Here is a 19,904-nt window from a genome sequence, read left to right on the forward strand (position 1 = left end):
CGCGCTCATTGGCTGGCAAGCGCGTCAGTTTCATTCGGATAAAATTAAACCGTGTCGTGATTGGATGTTGGAACTTGAACTTTGGGGCGTACGGTTGAAGTCGTGCTCGCGTTGGGCGCGTTTGAGGTAGGCGGGATTTTTGTAGCTCTCTTCTGAAGTTTGTGAAGGTGATTGAAACGTTTGATTAGATTTGCTAGTAATTTAGGAATGACTATTAATATAAATTACTTAAAAATGTAAACTCATGCTATTAAATTATTTATATCTTGGAAGCACATTTCCGCTTCATAAAAAAATCATAATTGTGATATAAAACTCGTAATTATGACATACTAAACCGAAATTATGACTTAAAAGTCTTGATTAAGGACTTTAATCAAGATAATGATAAAAAAATCAGGATTATTGCTTAAAAGTCACAAATATTACATATTAATGTAATAACATAATGATGTAATTGTAGAAATTATAGGCCTTTGACATTTCTACTTTTTAATCTCATATTGCTTAGAATGTCATAAGAATGACTTAGTATGTATAGTCCGGTCATTTTAAGCCAAAATGGGGGTCAACCTTGAACAAATTGCAACAGAAGCAAACTCAACTGATTTTGTTTCCTAGTTATGTCCTGAGTAATGTAAAAAAAAAGCCCAGAAGAATCCCATTAGGGGAAAGTTTTGAAAAAGACCCAAATATAGCCTATTCATTCGCCTAATACACATATTCATTATTTTTCTCACGTGAATAGGGTACAATTTTTAACCTTTAGATATCACCATGAAAATTAATGAGTTAATGTGACTGAATGTAGTGAAATGAAAACACTTGTGTTGCTCCCTGAAGTAGTGGTTCCAGAACTGGTTCTTCTTCTCTCACTCTTCAATCTGACTATCAAATTTAAACATCAACATGAACTTACATCAAGACAAACAAAAATGTATTACAAGTTTTTTTTAAATTGTTTGTTAACATAGACATAATCTAATTACATATGTGCTAATTTGTATAAATACCCAAACCGACCTAAACATTGGGTATAGTCAGGTGAAAATGTCTTGTTGAATCTTGTTGACATATAACAGTAAAATACTTAATGTTAAGGTCTGAATGGAATCCATTTAGGCTACCCATGAACATTAATACATAGAGGCAGGAAGAAGTACTTTAGAAACCAGCCTTTATTAAATATTATTGCTGAGATGGGGTTTGGGCATTGAGTGCATTGTGTACGTGATTTGATTTTTTTTATCCAGCCACTTTTTATTTTACCTACCTTTTGTCTTCTGCATTGTCCTTACCCGTGTCTCCTGTTCTTCTCTCAGATTTATCCCCCAGAAACAGTCCCACAGACCCAGCCCTAAACCCCAAATCAGTTGAGTTTGCTTCTGTTGCAATTTGTTCAACCTTTTTTCATAAAATGACTGGACTAGTAATAATTTTACCTTTTTATGCCATCATTTTGATTTTTAAGCATAATTATCATGTCGTTTTTAATAATTAAAATGTACCAAAACAATATTTTTCTTATGTGGCTTCCAGTAGCCTAAACCGAATCAAATCAAGACTAAAGAAAGATTATCATAGACGTAGGTACATTTTCAAAAAATACATGATAATACCATGGTACGTTTTAGTTATGGTTGAACAAGAGTTCTGTGTGTTTTGACTACCTTTAACAATTTTCTAAAGTGTTGAAGAAGTATTTTAGTATGAGAGACAAAATAAAATTTTAGGTTGTAGACTATACCCTCATCAGATGTTTAGTGTTTATTGATTGTGTAAGGATTATCCCGTTAAAAATAAACAACAAACAGAATCCTCATTTTTTATTTAGCAAAGATGCTATAGGAAACTAGCCAATTTCCTACATCATGACTAACCTGTTAACTGTCAGTCCCACTCGATCATAGACCTGGTTTGAATGATCTTAACCATATGTTACCAATACTATTCACATACTACTATTTATGAAGGAGACATTGTATTAAAATAGTATGGGCAGTATGACTGTATTTTATTTGAATTCAACATCTAACAAACACGTAAAAAAGACACGTGGAAAGCAACCAGACATGCATTATAGTTCGCGTTGAAGACATAATGCATCATAAATGAATTATCTGTCAATATTTATTTATATTTTAAATGTGCATCATTATTTAATAAAAAAAAAGGTCTGAACTCGCCTTATGACTCCGATTAGTTATCACAAATTAATAAAAAACAGTCACCAAATATGAAAACTAGAGTCGTAAGAGCTTTAAGATGATTGCCTATTAGTTTGTCAAGATTAGAAAGGTTTACAATAGGTTAATTGGGCCTCACACATTGGGTCAGTGACATCAACCTGTTAATTAAGGTCAAATGTTTTTAATTTTGTCAGTCGTTATCCATAGATGTTACATTAAAAGTCTTATAAAAGAAGAAATAAAAGGCCACTTAAAGTAACACCAGGTAACTTTTCAACCTTCATAATATATTTCCAAGTCTCTTGTGATGGTACATCAACTTACAATAGGTTGAATTGCCATAGCCTGACGGCGTCAGTAGCGTTTTTAATCGTACTTTTAAACTTCGGGTTTCGGGTAGTAACCGGCGAACAAAGAGAACTACAAAACTCGACTGCTTTACGGCATATACGTCACTTCCACCACCACCCCCACTTCCTTAAAATCGCAGGGCTGTCAAGTGTCACGCATTGAGCATGACAGTCACTCATTTCGGTCTTTTGTCACGCTCTCCCGCCACTGTCACTAGAGATCGTTTATTCAAAAAAAAAGGTGTAGCTTGATGAAGCCTTGATTTCAAGTAATCATTGGAGCTGTTGTCTTCACCTCTACAGCCGGAGTCGATGGACTCGGGCAGAAATCAAATTCATGGATGACCGTTAATGTATTAAGGATTTATTAACCTTATGAAAGCCGCTGGAACGAAACGAGGACACTGAAGCGATTGCTAAGAGAGACAAGCGCAACACACGACCGCTTCTGGTCATTCGTATGTGGGGTAAAGCAGCGCTGTTTTCTAATATTAGATGCATTTGAGTGTGTTGAAAGTTGTTATAATGCTACCTTGTGCATATGCTCGACGGCTAGTATATGAGACACTTGTTGCACACTGCAGTGAGCTGGATCGATATTAGGCATGGTAAATATGGCACTCGCGGTAAATCAAGAAAACGAGATTTAAACAAAAAGACAAAACGTGTTGAGCTGTATAACAATGATTAGTTTTCTGTTGATGAATGTATCCAAACAGTTGCTCACCTGTCTAATAAAACACATTTTATATTAAAGCTTCTTTGGTGTTTCCATGGTTTCTACGAAATAAAACTGGAAATCGAGGGTTACGCGAGTATGATTTCATCAATAGGCGACGCACGGTCACGGTCCGTGTCCTGGTTAAAACTGCGTATTTCTCTGGATTTAAACATTCTTAGAAACATTTGGGATAATGTAAGTACACAAAACAACACAATATATAACATTGTTCTAGTGGTTTTTGGATATTTTGATTAAAAAATCTTACATGGTGTGCCTTTATTTGTTTTAAAAATTATTCTAAAGTGTAAGTAAATCCAACGTATCATTAGTTCTTCCATGGTGCTGCCAAGTACTACTTGCAGTCTGTGAGGTAAACTAAATGCTATTGGCTATTTGAAAAGGGGGAGGAGCCATTCAATATGTCCCGCATTAACTTCCTGTTTCAGTGGAAATTACGTCAATTCATCATACAAAGCTGCGAGTTCCAAGGCACTTCAGTGGGCTTTAAGTATATTCTTTTAAAGTAAATTATTTCCTTATGTAATCTTTTTAAAAGTATACTAAAGTGTACTTCTTTTCCCACAAGGGTACGGTCCGTGTCCTGGTTAAAACTGCTTAAATAAATGGCTGTAGAAGTGTTTTTTAAGAGAAACGAGTATGTGAACTTTTAAATATCTTCTAAAAATATTCTACTACTCTACTAAAAATATTATGGGATTTTTATGCTTTAAAAGGGTAAAAAAGTTACATACAGCACCTTTAAGTACTCTTTTTAAATGTCTACTAAAGTGTGCTACTTTTCCCACAAGGGTAGTTAAATATTGTTTATGAAAAAACAGACCCCAGTATCCGTAAGCTCACTTTGAAGCTGACCTTTTATATCCGAGATTCCAGGGCGGAGTGGAAGCTCCACTGTGCAGTCGAAAAGGTAGGAAAACAATCCGAATTGGGCCGTGACGGAGGTTCAGAAGAGCAGGTCTGCTGCAGGACGTCCCTGACCTGTCGAGGTAAGGTGTGCATCAGCCAGTTTTCCGCAAGAAACCCGCCTCCACGGAGCCCAATACAGCACCCCAGCTCGACGGGGAGCTCCTCCAAACTGTTTCCCCGCACATCCAGACGGGACAGCTGAGTCAAGCCGCCCAGACCAGCCGGCAAAGATCCCAGCGAGTTATTCGCGACGTTCAAGCTGCGAAGTTCTACGCAGCTTCCAAACAGCTCTTTGGGAAGGCGTTCGAGACGGTTAGCGCTGAGGTCCAGTTCGCTAAGCAGCGTCAGAGCGCCGACCTCCGCCGGAAGCTCTTCCAAAAGGTTCCCGGCCAGCAGGAGGCGTCGCAGTCTGTGTAGCGTAAAGAGAGCTGACGGTAAATTTCGCAGCTGATTATGCGCTAAATCCAAGAGTTCCAGCGAGCGTAGCACTCCTACACTAGCCGGCAGAGCCAACACATGATTACAAGCAATTCGTAGACCGGACAAACGCCGCAGATGCTGCAATCCCAACAGCTCCTCCAAGGTACGCAGGCTATTGTGTTGCAAGTCCAAAATACGTAGACCTGTAAGCGCTAGGAGCGCTGAAGGCAACCTTTCCAACTGGCATCCGTTCAGCTGCACCTCTGCTAATCCGGTTAAGCGTCTCAATCCCGTAAGCACTAACAACCTAGTGCCCTCGTTGTATATCTCCAGTTTCAGCAGACTCCCGGCTAATTCGCTGAGCTCCCCCGGGATTTTCTGCAGCGCGCCTCGCAGCACCAGGACGCGCAGGTGCCGCAGCTGTCGGAGGCTAAAGAGGGCCCAGCCACGCCCCATCCCGCCCTCGCTGCTCAACCTCCCGCTCAGGTGCAGCTCCTGGAGGCCGCGTAGGGAATAGACCCAGGCCGGGATCTCGGAGGCGTGGGTGAAGGTGAGGTGCAGAGTCTCCAGGTGTTCCTGAAGGTGCTGCATGGCTCCAGGCTCCACTGAGGCAGTGCAGTGGTAGAGGTGCAGCTCCCTGAGGAGAAGACAGGCCTCATCAGTTCATACAACAACCTCTGATCTACAGTGCATCTTAGAAATAGTGTGTCAGAGTCTTCTGTTTTCATGTCACATTATGTGCAGTCTATCTATCTATCTATCTGTCTGTCTGTCTGTCTGTCTGTCTATCTATCTATCTATCTATCTATCTGTCTGTCTGTCTGTCTGTCTGTCTGTCTATCTTTCGGTCTATCTATCTATCTATCTATCTATCTATCTATCTATCTATCTACCTATCTATCTATCTATCTATCTATCTATCTATCTATCTACCTGTCTATCTATCTATCTATCTATCTATCTATCTATCTATCTATCTATCTATCTATCTATCTATCTATCTACCTGTCTATCTATCTATCTATCTATCTATCTATCTATCTATCTATCTATCTATCTATCTATCTATCTATCTATCTATCTATCTATCTACCTGTCTGTCGGTCTATCTATCTATCTATCTATCTATCTATCTATCTATCTATCTATCTATCTATCTATCTATATATCTATCTGTCTGTCTGTCTGTCTGTCTGTCTATCTAGCTATTTATCTATCTATCTATCTATCTATCTATCTATCTATCTATCTATCTATCTGTCTGTCTGTCTGTCTGTCTGTCTGTCTGTCTGTCTGTCTAGCTATTTATCTATCTATCTATCTATCTTTCTATCTATCTATCTATCTATCTATCTATCTATCTATCTATCTATCTATCTATCTATCTATCTATCTACCTATCTATCTATCTATCTATCTATCTATCTATCTATCTATCTATCTATCTATCTATCTACCTGTCTATCTATCTATCTATCTATCTATCTATCTATCTACCTGTCTGTCGGTCTATCTATCTATCTATCTATCTATCTATCTATCTATCTATCTATCTATCTATCTATCTATCTATCTATCTATCTATATATCTATCTGTCTGTCTGTCTGTCTGTCTGTCTATCTAGCTATTTATCTATCTATCTATCTATCTATCTATCTATCTATCTATCTATCTATCTATCTATCTATCTATCTATCTATCTATCTATCTATCTATCTGTCTGTCTGTCTGTCTGTCTGTCTGTCTGTCTGTCTGTCTGTCTAGCTATTTATCTATCTATCTATCTATCTATCTATCTGTCTGTCTGTCTGTCTATTTATCTGTCATTCTACCTCTATCCGTAAGGCCTATAAACTCTCTTTTTTTCTATTTAAACTGTTAATTAGAAGAGTTGAATTCTATATGAATTTAATTCCAGTTAATTTGAATTCTACTTCCTTACATTCAAATTTGAAGTGCAACTGGAATTTGAAAAGCATTCTCAATTCAATCAAGCAAACCCTAAAATCAGCTTATGTATATGTGCACTTTTCTACCTTGACATTGTTCTGTGCCTAAAGCTAAAGGCAGTCTTGTGTATCAGTGTGAATACCTACCTGAGTGCGGTCATGTTAGATATCTGTGCTGTGAGTTTGGCGTCTCCGATCAGCTCCAGCTTCAACACCTGTAACTGGCTGAGAGTGAAGAGGGCCGGTGGCAGGCGAGGAAGAGCCACGAGCTGCAGCAGAGATCGGCCCTGTGTGTCGCTCGTGATCATCGACCGCAAACGCTCGGCTCCCCAGCGCCGCTCCAGGCTTTCCTCCAGCAGTCGAGTCTCGCTGACCGGTGACAGGAACACGGACAGACGCTGGGACAGCAGAGGGTCGTACTGGTCGGCCATGTGCAAGAGGAACGCCAGGTCATTGTGAAGGTCAGGCGCGTCTAACATGGATCCTTTCTCACGTAGACTCTGGAAAGAGTACTGTCTCAAAGACCTGAGGATTAGGCATATTCAATAAGATTTCATCATAGTTTCATCTCAAACAATTATAGATTACAACAGTCGGGTTCCAGAAGTAAAAATGGGAAAAAGGTTTGTAACGATGACTTATGAACCTGTGAGTTAATCGATGGTAAATGCTTCTGTTGAAGCCCTATTTTAAAACGTACTTTTTTAAAAAATAATCATGTTTAACATTTGAATTCTTGGTGAAAAACTGTACATTACCCATAATGCTGTTCAGAAAATTCCACCAATCAGAGAGTCGCTGTGAGCGAATTACGACAAAATAACTCTTTATATTTTGCAATGAGCTTAAAATATGTTGTTTCTACAGATATAATAAACTATTTTAAAATCAAACATATTTTTGATAAAAGTTTGTAATGTTGTGATTCACCTCATGGGTGGTTGGTTTTGTTATTGGCACACTTGCACACTGAGTCTGAAATTTTCAAATGCGTTTTTTCACACCACTCAAAATGCTTGCTATGGATGTGAAAAACGCAGAAAATCGAACCCGATCCGATTTATTTTAGGACGGACGAAAGTTTCAGAGGCAGTGTTTAAATGTGATTGAAACAACGTGAGGTCGTATTTATTTTTTTATTGGTTAAAATTTCGGATGAGAACTTCAGACTTTTTAATATTTCTATGGAAAAAAAGGATTGGAAAAAATATTTTTGGAACCAATGCCGCCAAAAAGTGGGTGGGGCTAATGCACTAATGCATTTGAATTTAGAATTTCTTAGAACACAAACCGACACGTTGGTTCAGTCACCAGAATCTCTTGACACTCACAAATGGAGACAGACTACAGACTACATGGACACAGTCCTCTCCTGTCTCGGGACGCCCATACTTGTGGAAGATCCAGAAGAGGGCGTAGACGCCCAGCAGACCGAACAGAAACAGCAGCGAGATGTAGGCCTGCATCAGCTTGCGCAGGACGGAGGACAGCGAGTGACTGCACTGGAAGAGGCTGTAGCCGGTCAGAGCGTGAGAGTGAAGCTGGCAGACGTGACTGAAAGAGATGGAGCTCAGGAGAGGAGTAGTGTAGCTCACGATCAGGATGAACTTCAGGACCTTGAACACCGTCTGACCAGTGTACACCTACAGGAGGAGATGTTGAAACACATGTGAGATGCTTCTTGTTAAAGGGATAGTTCACTCTACTCTATTATATTCTACTCTGTTCTTTTCCACTCTACTCTATTCCACACTACTCTACTCTATTATATTCTACTCGGTTCTATTCTATTCAGTATACAACAGTATTTTTTTCCACACTATGTTTGTCATTGGTGACCAGCAACGGTCTGAATACCCACATTCTTCAAAATATCTTCTTTTGTGTTCAACAGAACAAAGAAACCACATTTGTGGCTGGTAACCAAATAATGACATGAAACTGAAACTAATTCCACCAGTGGTGATAAAGACAGATTCTATTTTCCTCTGTTCTACTCTACTCTGTTCTGTTCTACTCAACTATATTCTATTCAACTCTATTATATTAAATTCCACTCTACTCTATTCCACTCTATTCTATTCCACTCTTACTCTATTCCACTCTGCTCTATTATGTTCTACTCTGTTCTATTATATTCTACTCTATTCTATTCCACTCTGTTCTATACCACTCTGTTCTATTCTATTCCACTCTATTATATTCTACTCTGTTATAATACAGGTTTAGAACAATTTAAGGGTGAGTAAATTATGACAGAATTTTTACTTTTGGGTGAACTATTCCTTTAATGCAGTATTTGTGTTATTATTATTTTTAATCAAGTCTTAATATTCTTTGAACTATAGGAGCTTGTTTCCATGATGGAATAATAAAGTAATTGGGTGCCTGAAATGCAAACTTCTGAAAACAGGTTTCAAAGTGCAAGTTTTTTTAAAAAAGTCTCTGTGTATACAACAAAAACATGAATCTCTGAAGACGATGACATCATGCAAGTGTATTCAGTGTGCATCACGTGTTCAGTCTATAGTGTTTCATCGCCATCTAATGGACTGGCTGCAGAATACAGAGTTTTAATTGTTTTCGCAGATCCGTGTGAATGGGAATCGTTTTGACAATGGTGTCGTCTGTACGTGGAAAACTTGTCCGTTTTAAGCATATCGTGTAAACGTACCCGTAGTCTTCTGGGTTTTGACATCACACATGCAGCACCCTATAGGTCCTCTTTAATAATAAGACAAAACTGTTAACGTGATGAACTGACTCATAGGTTACCTTATAGATAACATCTGAACTCTCGCAGTGAGCGCGAAACCTGCGCACTCTTTCGAACAGTGCTCTGGCCTGCTCCCGGTCGCTGCGGTCCAACGTGGCTCCTGGTCTGGACCCGTCCGGGGCGACTTGCGCCTGCAGAAGCGGCTCCTTGAGCGACCGAGCTGAGAGCGTGGAGCAGTGGGATAAAGTGGAGGGACATGGAGACGGTTGCGTCGTAGTGGATGCACTATCAGTCCCCGCCAGCAGAGGGCTGTCCGTTCCCGAGTCCAAACTCGACTTGCGCGTTTTGTACGAAGATGTTACTTGAACTTTGGGTCGTGTTACTTGCTCCGCCTCCGAAAAGCGAGTGTCCAGTTTGGCCGTGTGCGAAAGTGCTCTCGTCGTCCAGGGTGACTCGCAACATTTTGCGAGGAGCGACAGGAAGTGCTCGATACGAGCAGACGTGAGCGGGAAGTGGAACCAGAAGCAGCCGCTAGCCAGCAGAACCAGCGTGTGGAGCAGCGTCACGTACGGTAGAAAGCGCGAGAACCAGGGCAGCGCCTCGTGATAGCAAACCTGGCTGATGTAGACGTACTGCTGGAAATCCAAGTTGGTACGTCGCCCCTTTGCCGGACTCCCGAGAGACTGTTTTGCGCCTGTGTAAACAAAATCAGACATGGTCTCCATAGTAGAGCTGTAGTTGGTGGAGAAGGAGTGTACGGGGACACACACGACTCCGTCCCGGGACAACAGAAGAGTCCCAGCGAGGATGGACACCATTAGCATTAGCACCAGCAGATAGTCCATGAAGACTTCCCACCACGGTTTCAGCAGCTTATAACTGCCCTGACGCTCGCTGCCCGACCACAGCTCAGACAGCGTGAACATCTACAGTCGGAGAGAGAGGAGAAACCACATTCAATCAATTCAACACTGCATCAGTTCTAAGAATCTAAAAGCAAACAGCAACTGTTTGTTTAAAATCTTACATTAAAAAATCACTCTATCGATGCTCAGGTTTTGTTAGTGGTTGCCGGGGCATTGTTTGGTAGGTGCTGCTATGTGGTTGCCAGGGTGTTCTTATTGGTTGTTAGTGTGGTTACTAGGATGTTAATGTGTTTCTTTGCAGTTGTTTTGATGTTCTGGGTGTTTTTAGTGTGTCGCTATGTGATTACTAGGGTGTTAGTGTGTTGCTATGCACTTCCTTCAATGTTCTGGGTGGTTGTTAGTGCATTGCTATGCGGTTACTAAGGTGTTGGGTGCATTGCTATGTGGTTACTAGGGTGTTGGTGTGTTGCTATGTAGTTGCTTCAGTGTTCTGGGTGATTCTTATTGCGTTGCTTCACGGTTACAAGGGTGGTAATGTGTTGCTATGTAGTTTCTTTGATATTCTGGGTGGTAACTTGGGTGTTAATGTGTTGCTATGTAGTTTCTTCAGTATTTTGGGTGGTTGTTTTTACGTTGCTATGTGATTGCCAGGGTGTTCCGATTGGTTGTTAGTGTGTTGCTTTGGTGTTCTGGGTTTTAATGTGTTGCTATTCAGTTGCATCAATGTTCTGGGTGGTTGTTAGTACATTGGTTTGCAGTTGCCAGGGTGTTTCGATTGGTTATTAGTGTGTTGCTATGTGGGTACTATGGTGTTAGTCCGTTGCTATGCAGTTGCTTCAATGTTCTGGGTGGTTGTTGGTGCGTTGCTATGTGGTTAGAAGTGTGTTAGTGTGTTGCTATGCGGCTGCCAGGGTTTTCCGATTGGTTGTAAGTGTGTTGCTATATGGGTACTAGGGTGTTAGTTGCTATGCAGTTGCTTCAATGTTCTGGGTGGTTGTTATTATATGGTTATGCAGTTGCCAGGGTGTTCTGATTGGGTGTTAGTGTGTTACTATGTGGTTGCTTCAATGTTTTGGGTGGTTTTTAGTGCACTGATATGTGGTTACTGGGGTGTTAATTGGATTTTAGGTTCTATATGTTGGTCTCTAAAAATGAGTCCCTCCTCTAATGTGGGTCTGTGGGGTTTTTCATCTGTTTTCTGGTCCAGCAGGTGAAAATACAATGTCTGATCACTCCAGCAGGATACTCAGTGATAATATTAGTGATATAGCTCAGTAAACACCTCTAAAGGAGCTTCTCAAGTTATGTTGAGTTATCTGTAGACTATTGAATGTTTTTTGCTAATGCATTTATAATACATTTACATTTATTCATTTAGCTGACGCTTTTATCCAAAGCGACTTACAATTGCTATATATGTCAGAGGTCGCACGCCTCTGGAGCAACTAGGGGTTAAGTGTCTTGCTCAGGGACTCAATGGTGTCTCACAGTGGATTCGAACCCGGGTCTCTCACACCAAAGGCATGTGTCTTATCCATTATGCCATCACCACCCCATAATAAGATCTGATTCGGCACATAAAGCTGAGTGCATGAATCTAGAAACCCAAATCCTGCTAAATCTCATCCAAATCATCTAAACTACATGCAAGTTTCAAGTTTGGTTTATTTAAATAGCACCATTAAAACAGCAGCAACTGACCAATGTGATTAACAACATTGAATAAAATAAATAAGTAAAAAAGCAGTAGAAAATTAATATCACAAATAAAATCAGAGACAATTTTGAAACTAAATAGCAAAAGAAAATCAAATGACTAAGTCAAATACAAAAATAATCATCAAGGAACATTAAAAGCAATGGGAAACTAATTAAAAAATCTGTAGTGTGGGGCCCGCAACAGCAAAGGCACAAAATAAATGCAAAAACGCAATAAGAAGAGAGATGCACTTACTGTGATGCACTGTAACGTCGTCAGAACCAAAGCCACACTTCATGCAGTCTTGAAAGCCCCGGTCCGGCACAGGCCGGTTTGTTCTCGCACACTAACTTTCCCCTGTTCTCACACACACACAGGGGCCCCAAAGCAGCTTTCAGGTCTCCATGGCAACCTGCACACAATGGGCTCATTCACATTACAACATGACAGAGAGCCGCCGGATTCACAAGTAATACACAGAAATAACATGAAATTCATATGTAAATGTCTGGTTTTCTGTATTTACTCAGGACTCTTCTTCAGATCTTTGAGAACGATCAAGTTCCGCTCGAAGCAGTGTGGCAAGTGTGAACAGCAGGTGGCGCTCATGAGTCGCTTTGCATGAGAAATTCATTTACTGTAGTTTTATGATTCAGAGGCGTTTGTTTGGAAAGCTAAAATTATGTCCTAAATAAAAGTCAGTCAAATTTACTAGAAATTTTTAATCTTTGTGTATAATTTCACAAGGCCACTTTTTTGAAAGTTAAACTACATTTGTAGAAGCAACTTGAAAAATGAAATAAAAAAGAAAAAAAATATAGAATTAAATGAATTTAATTAAATAATATATTTAATTAAATGTATATGCAAATAATGTAGATGTGCAGGAAACCCCTGTTTCCCCGAATATCATCTTGTCACACATTTTTTTGTTTTAGCACCGGGGATTTACAAAAAGCCCACACATCAGATGGAGACGCACGCTGAAAGATTTGTGTGAAAACTAAAAGGATTTTCAGCAAATATTTCAGAAAACGAATGATGCCATTTTAACCAGTCAATAATCGGAAAAATACTTTTCAATTAATATTTTTAGAAGGGAATGCAAGCATTTTTAGTATGTCACATCTTTAAATTAAAGATGGAAAGATACAAAGAAAAGGCTGGGTGGATGCTGCGGAACACAGTGTCATATTTCATAAATAGAACAAACAGACTTAACTTACAGGACTTTTTTTATATTTGATGAGCTCACGTCAATGATGGAAACACTTGTGAATTGTTAGAGCTTTTTCTATTTAGTTCTTAAACTCTTTGAAGAAAAGATTCTATATGGAACCTTAAGGGTTTCGTCAGACGCATCATATATAGAACCTTGGGGGTTCCATCATGGGATCATTTTATGCATTCATTCATTTTAATTAATTAATTTATATTACGTTTTAATTTGTTCATTTTGTGAATTAAGTAGCTCATAAACACTTTATAGCTAGAAACATTTAAATAACCTTTTAAACATGTGTAGGGTCTGGACCCATCAGACACACACTAATTATTCATATTCACTATATTTAATGAATATAAAGGTCTATGAAACTCCCCCAAAACTAACCTCACAAATGAAGTTACTTTGTCAGCCGGGTGTCCGGTTACAGAACACTTTAAGACTGATAACAGACTTTACGACCTCAAAGGAATGTGGCCACATGCGCCACATGCTTAAGAGAGAGAGACCATCTTTAATTAAATAAACTTTGCGGTGTTACTCTGATCTATGAAGGAATATGCCTCACAGAAACTGTGATGATTTACTGTCTCGTGTACTATTAGGTATAACAACATGGTATGTTTGATTGGGGTGTATGTGGTTGAACGACCACCCAACGGTCAATATAACCTCACCTGTATCATGCTTCCTAGCAAATTAATCCTCATTTAATGACACACACTTTGATGTACATCACCTTCTCTTAGAATGCAATGTGAATTTGTTATGTCTATTTGAGCTTGAATGAACAGTCTAAGCACGCTGGGGACAAAGACCATAAATCAACTAAGAGCCGCTTCCCCTCTCGGACATGTCACCTTACTCATAGGTCCATTCAAACCTTAGGGGTTGGTTCTTTCTCAGGGTATATCAGAGGCAGGCAACAGTGACCGCCCTCTCTTAGTTTTTTCATCCAGCCGCAACACTGTTCTGGTGACTGGGGAGCCCCCTCCCCCTCCACGGGGGCCCCAAGGGCCCAGCAGGCCTCGATTCCAACCAGATCCGGCCTCATGGAAAAGAGAGAAGACTCTCTCACAAAGAACCAAGGACAATCTCAGGAGTTTTGGAACAAAGACTCCAACCAACAAAGACTCCAACCAACAACGACTCCAATCACCCATCCTTCCGACTTCCTCACTTCTCCTGGGTGCTCGGTGTGGCCTCAACAGAGTCCCAGGCCTTCACCAAACCAGTCATGCGTTCCTGGAGAAAGAGAACGCTCAACCAACTTCCACTTGACACTGCCGGAACCATCAACGACTCCAATTTTCAACAACTTCAAGAATTGTTCCCATTACAAATGCAAGTATTCAATTCAATGAAATGTGAAAATGAAATTCTGATGGTTCTTCTCATAGACCCTCTTCCGGTTTCCAATTTCATCCTATCACTAACCTATTTATGTATTCATGTGTGTATGTTGTTTAGTTTATTTATATTCATATAAATATCTATATTTAGTTAATAAAACTTGTACATAATATGTATTTGGTTCTGTTTTGTTTGCAATACAAGTCACTTTACGATCACGGTTTTTGCTACTGGCTCAAAGTACTGTACAGGCGAAGAAATAATTATTCTTCGGTGGCCATGGAAGATACCCTTTTCTTAGAATAAATTAATAATCAAAATAGTTCGTTGGAAGAACTGATTAATTGATTGTAATATTAATTCAGCCACATCAAGTTAATCCAATTAACTGACCCAAATATTTATAATTAATAATAACAAGATATTATTGATTATTAATATTTCCAAAAAGCTGAGTTCCTTACACATGAAAGAATTGTGCAATCTCTTTAGAAATATTTCCTTATAGAACATTTTTGACATAAAGTGTTCTTTAAAATTGATTCAACTAGTTCTACAGAGAAACCCATTGAATTTTTCTAGAGGTTATATATGGGCTTTCTGGATGTTCGGTTCAGTATTTTCACACACATCTGCAAGTTTTCATGTTAAATATTCAAAGTGATAATGAATGAAAAATTCTTATTCCTTCTGCATCACTCCAAATGTGAGACAGGTCAAACATGTTTGGAAAGACATGAAGGTGATCATTTTTATTTTTGGGTGAACAATCCATGAAACAATCCAATCCTATTCAAATTCATGCAGTTAAACACTGCTTTTTGCATTTTTAATATGCTGCCACAAAAACTTGAGTAATTCTCTGTAATTCTCTTTTTCACTTGTTTGGTTTTTTAAGAAGACTCTCTAAACTTAAGCACTACAATTTCACATTTCTTATTGCTTTATCAAGTTAGACTCGTCACAGATACATCCCTTCACATTTAGTTCTGAATAAAAATCTATCATGCAATCTGATCTCCATAACTTGAAATGGTTGTTGAGTTTGGTGGTAGTTCAGCACAGATTCATGAAGCCTGAATTATTTGATCAGCATTAATGTTCTCATGTTTGTATACATGCGTATCTGTGAGAAATCAACTGCTGTTCATTTCGAGCAGCTCGTGTTTGTGTGACAGAAAAAGCTTGCATCTCCATGCCTCTCGGACGTGTGGTTTGACACCTCTCGACTCTCTGAACCAGCAGGGTGTGTGTGTGTGAATGGGCAGGACTGCACACACCCTGCTCTTCTTCAGGCCTCTGGGGCTTTTAGAAGAAGCTCCTGGTATTAATAGAGTCTGTGGTTTCCCACGCAAAACCTGTTTCCAAACGCCCCGCCTGAGATTCACATCAATCCTGCATGGATATAGAGGATCTGATTGTGTGTATTAAAAACAAAACTATTGAGATTTGTGCTTGTGTATCCAGAACATCTTTGGCGGTGATGCTTTGAAGAACGTAAACTCACAAACAATCACACACAGCAAGACTCATGAATTCACCAACAATCGTTTTGTGTTCATTGTTCATTTTGTTTGCTACTTTTATCTGTTTTCTGAATGTTTTATACTTTCAAGTGCCTGACATTTTGCACACATTTTATTTTATTTCATTTAGATTTTGATCACTAGAAATTACATATTTTCATTTAAATGGCTTTATTTTATATTTTTATTCTATTTATACTTTCTTTTATTTCTTTATTGGTTGGATTTAAGTTGCTTGAATAAAAATTTAAATAAATATCAAACTAGAACCATAAAATTTTTTGTTACTTAAATTATATAGAAAAAAAACATAAAAAAAATAAATCCAAGGTTTTGGCCGAAACCTGCGATGGAAATGGGCTCAGGATGCTGGAGAGGACAGAAGAAGGTGAAGAAACTGATGATACGAGAGTGGGGACTTGGGTGGGAATAGGATCCGCCGAACACAGGTCTATTATTAAACATTGGCTCCCTATTAAAAGTTGTATAAATTTTAAAATATTGCTGATTACTTACAAAGCACTAAATGGTTTAGCTCCCCGTACTTGAGCGAGCTCTTAACCCATTATAGTCCATCACGTCTATTGCGATCTCAAAATTCTGGCCAGTTGATAATATCAAGAATATCTAAATCGACTGCTGGCGCTAGATCCTTTAGCACCAAAACTTAGGAACATTCTTCCTTACATTGTCCTTAAATTCAGTGTTAGGCGACATAGTTTAGATCAGCCGGAACCGGGAACACTTCCCATAAATCCTGATGTACTTTGTACATCATACGAAGGATGGCGTCTACGCTAATATTAGTCTCTCTGTTTATCCTGAGGTTTACTGCAGTCCGCCGGATCCAGGCCATATCCGGACCTGGTGAAGGACCTGCGCCTGGACACGGCGACAACGCAGTCCTGAAGTGTCAACTACTCTTCCTTTTGAAGGCCTCCCACTGTACTGATAAAACGTTGTCGGGATAATTCCGATTCGCGATAAAAAAAAAAAATTCTCAGAGCCACCAGGCACTGTTTTATGCAAATGAGCGGCCGGATCGCATTAAAGAATTTTCTGTTAGAACGGTGTCGTGTTAGCGGCCCCTAAGTTAATAAGTAATGATCGTTGCGACGAAAGTGAATCAATCAAAACTAACTTTAGCTGGACAATAACTTTTTTCTAGAGCTGCTGTAAAGCCTAAACAATCTCTGTTACTTTAATTTCCTATTATCACTGTAAAGCTGCTTTGAAACAGTCCATATTGTTAAAAGCGCTATATAAATTAAGGTGACTTGACTTGACTATAAGGTCTATGTCCGCTCCTAGCTCTGGGATGGACTGATACGCTTGCCCGAGCTCCGGTGAGAGAGAGTTCGCCATTGTGGAGCATCATGGCTAGATACCCCAGCCACCGTCGGTTCTCCGGGCGAAGAAGTGCGGGTGAGTCCCTCTTCTTGTAATTAAATACTCGTTTAGAGGGTCAATTATTTTGTCACGAACATGCCGTGAAAGGAGGACGAATGATGCAGAATCCAAATAACATTAAAGTTTATTGGTGAGTAACAAACATAGCGTGACCACATTCAATAACTGACAAAGGATGAACAGAATGAGGAGTGTAAATACTAGTCAAGTCGCCTTCATTTATATAGCGCTTTTAACAATATGGACTGTTTCAAAGCAGCTTTCAATTTTTATCGCTTCCGCGTAGCCACGTGAATCGAGATTATCCCAACAACGTTTTCTCAGTGAAGGAGGCCTTCACAAGGAAGAGTAGTTGACACTTCAGAACTGCGTTGTCGTCGTGTCCAGGCGCAGGTCCTTCCTCAAATCCGGATACGGCCTGGATCCGGCGGACTGCGGTAAACCTCGGGATAAACAGAGAGCCTAATATTAGCATAGACACCATCCTTCTTATGATGTACAAAGTACATCCGGATTTATGGGAAGTGTTCCCGGTTCCGGCTGATACAGTATATGAGCCTAACATTGCTACACAGAGTGATGAGGGAGCAAAACAGGAACAGGTGGAGGAAGGTAAACTAATCAGGGACTAACGAGAACCGGTGCAGACAATACATGACATCATGGTGACAGTGTGAAATGAATCTGGGAAAAAATAAAGACTCTGAACCCTAGATTTATACAAACTGAGAAAATCAAATAGTGTTAGGTTGTGCCCCGCTCTCCCCTACATACATTACATATATATAATATATGTGTATACTGTATATAGATATATGAACACTAAAATAAGTCTTTATCTTAATGGTAAAATAAAAAAGTACAAAAAAGTTACAGTGAATTTTTTCAGCTTATCATTTATAAATGACCTAAAATGTCTAGTAAAGAATCATCTTCAAACTTAATTCTGTTTTTGTTTGGTTTCATCAGTCAACATGATCACACCAGTCTGAAGTGGAAATGTCACAGTTGAAACTGCTGATGTGACTCTCGGCAAACACAGCGCCAGATTTCCATCTTAGATGCCAGAGAGTCTGTGATAATGCGTGATGATGTCAACACCCGGTGCCCACAGTGAAACTGTGAGTATCTTGAGTACAGTCGAGCAGCGCGATTCACACACCTCCATACACACCTACTCTAGTGCACTCGACAGACAACAGAAAGTCCGAGAGAGCGAGGTGGAGAGAGGTAATGCCAGGCTGAGGATATCGTGGGTCACCGAAAGGCCATTCAGATACAGTCATTCTGACTCCTTGACACGCCGAAAACACGTGTGGGGGGTTTTCAGGCGGTCTTATTGTTCCAATGCTTTATGTCATCTTTGATTCCAATCACCAAGGTATCATCTGTTTGTCTGCTTTTATTTGTTCAAAATAAATGTTTCATATGCGTCATACATACAGCGCTTACACTGAATCCTGTCTGAACTGATCAGATCAGGCGTCTCTATCTGCACATGTATGAAGTCAGTTTTTGCTTGTAAAGTGTGTCTGTGCTTCTTTCTTCACTATAAATTACTCTTTCAGTGTTGAAATTAGCCATTTTAGGACTGCTATCTGATTGTCATCTTCTCTGCATCTGTATTTAAAGGCTGAATTTTTTTCAACACACAATAGGCTACAGAAAGCAATTGGCTTCATAAAACTCAGAGGATTTGAGAGAGGTGGGTCGTGAGAAAGTGACACGTTTGTTTTTCACCCTTCCTCTTCATTTTCACACTGAAACCACAAACAGGTTGTAATGCAGAGCAAGAGAGATAATGAGGGAATGATATTAAACAGTCCAGAAGGGTCAAATTTTTTGGACAAATTTCTATCTGTAACTTTCGCAGTTTGGTGAGGTTAAACATGATTGATTTTGTGCTAATGAAAATTTCAGTTTACTTTAATTCCTGTTTGACAAACACACAGCAGGCAGAACAGACAAATGTATAGTAAGAGTGAAGAGCCCAACTAATGGAAACACTAATCACTGTTATGGTGACTTCAAATGAAACACAGAGTTAAACCCCTTGTTAATTCTCAATAACAATTTCTGTAGAAGTCTGACAGAAATAAAGTCAGTCTGGTTGGTAATAAGTGAAGCTGGTAATGCTGTTTGTAGAGTTGTTTAATCCTCCTCTGCTGAGATCTTCACAGATTTAATGTCTTCTTTTCTATTCAGTGGATTTCATCTCATCTAAGGCTGTGTCTGAAGTCAGTTGTAGTTCTTGTGTTTCCGCTCATCTCTTTTTTTCTCTTCTTTTGTTCAGTGATTCTGCTTGTTAACAAGCTTATCAAGGCTGAGATGACTCCATATTTAATATACACAGATTTTTCGTCTTAAAATCCAGTTCTGGTTTATTTCTTTGTTCTTGGCTGACATGTGGCATTGCTATGGCCTGCTTGTGGCCCAGATCTGGCAAGGAGTGAGCCACTCAAGTGGCTATATTAGCGTCCACCACACCGACAGACAATAACTATGATGATAACAATAACTATAAGGCTATAGTGTTTAAGTATGCTAGC

General features: G+C 39.4%; 1 protein-coding gene across 1 annotated transcript; it reads right to left on the bottom strand.

The window, feature by feature from the left end:
- Positions 1-1,984: 1,984 nt before the first annotated feature.
- On the bottom strand, positions 1,985-12,204 carry LOC143711082 (volume-regulated anion channel subunit LRRC8D). The gene is made up of 5 exons (XM_077202377.1): positions 12,097-12,204; positions 9,336-10,202; positions 7,953-8,203; positions 6,708-7,085; positions 1,985-5,247 (listed from the first exon to the last, which is right to left on the bottom strand). Exons 2-5 carry the CDS (start codon positions 10,200-10,202, stop codon positions 4,140-4,142), a joined length of 2,604 nt encoding a protein of 867 aa, XP_077058492.1. The 5' UTR covers positions 12,097-12,204; the 3' UTR covers positions 1,985-4,139.
- Positions 12,205-19,904: the final 7,700 nt, after the last annotated feature.

The sequence above is a fragment of the Siphateles boraxobius genome, unplaced genomic scaffold (genome assembly GCF_051911475.1).
Source record: "Siphateles boraxobius isolate OS27281-9 unplaced genomic scaffold, OSU_SipBor_1 49, whole genome shotgun sequence".
Classification (NCBI taxonomy): Eukaryota; Metazoa; Chordata; class Actinopteri; order Cypriniformes; family Leuciscidae; genus Siphateles; species Siphateles boraxobius.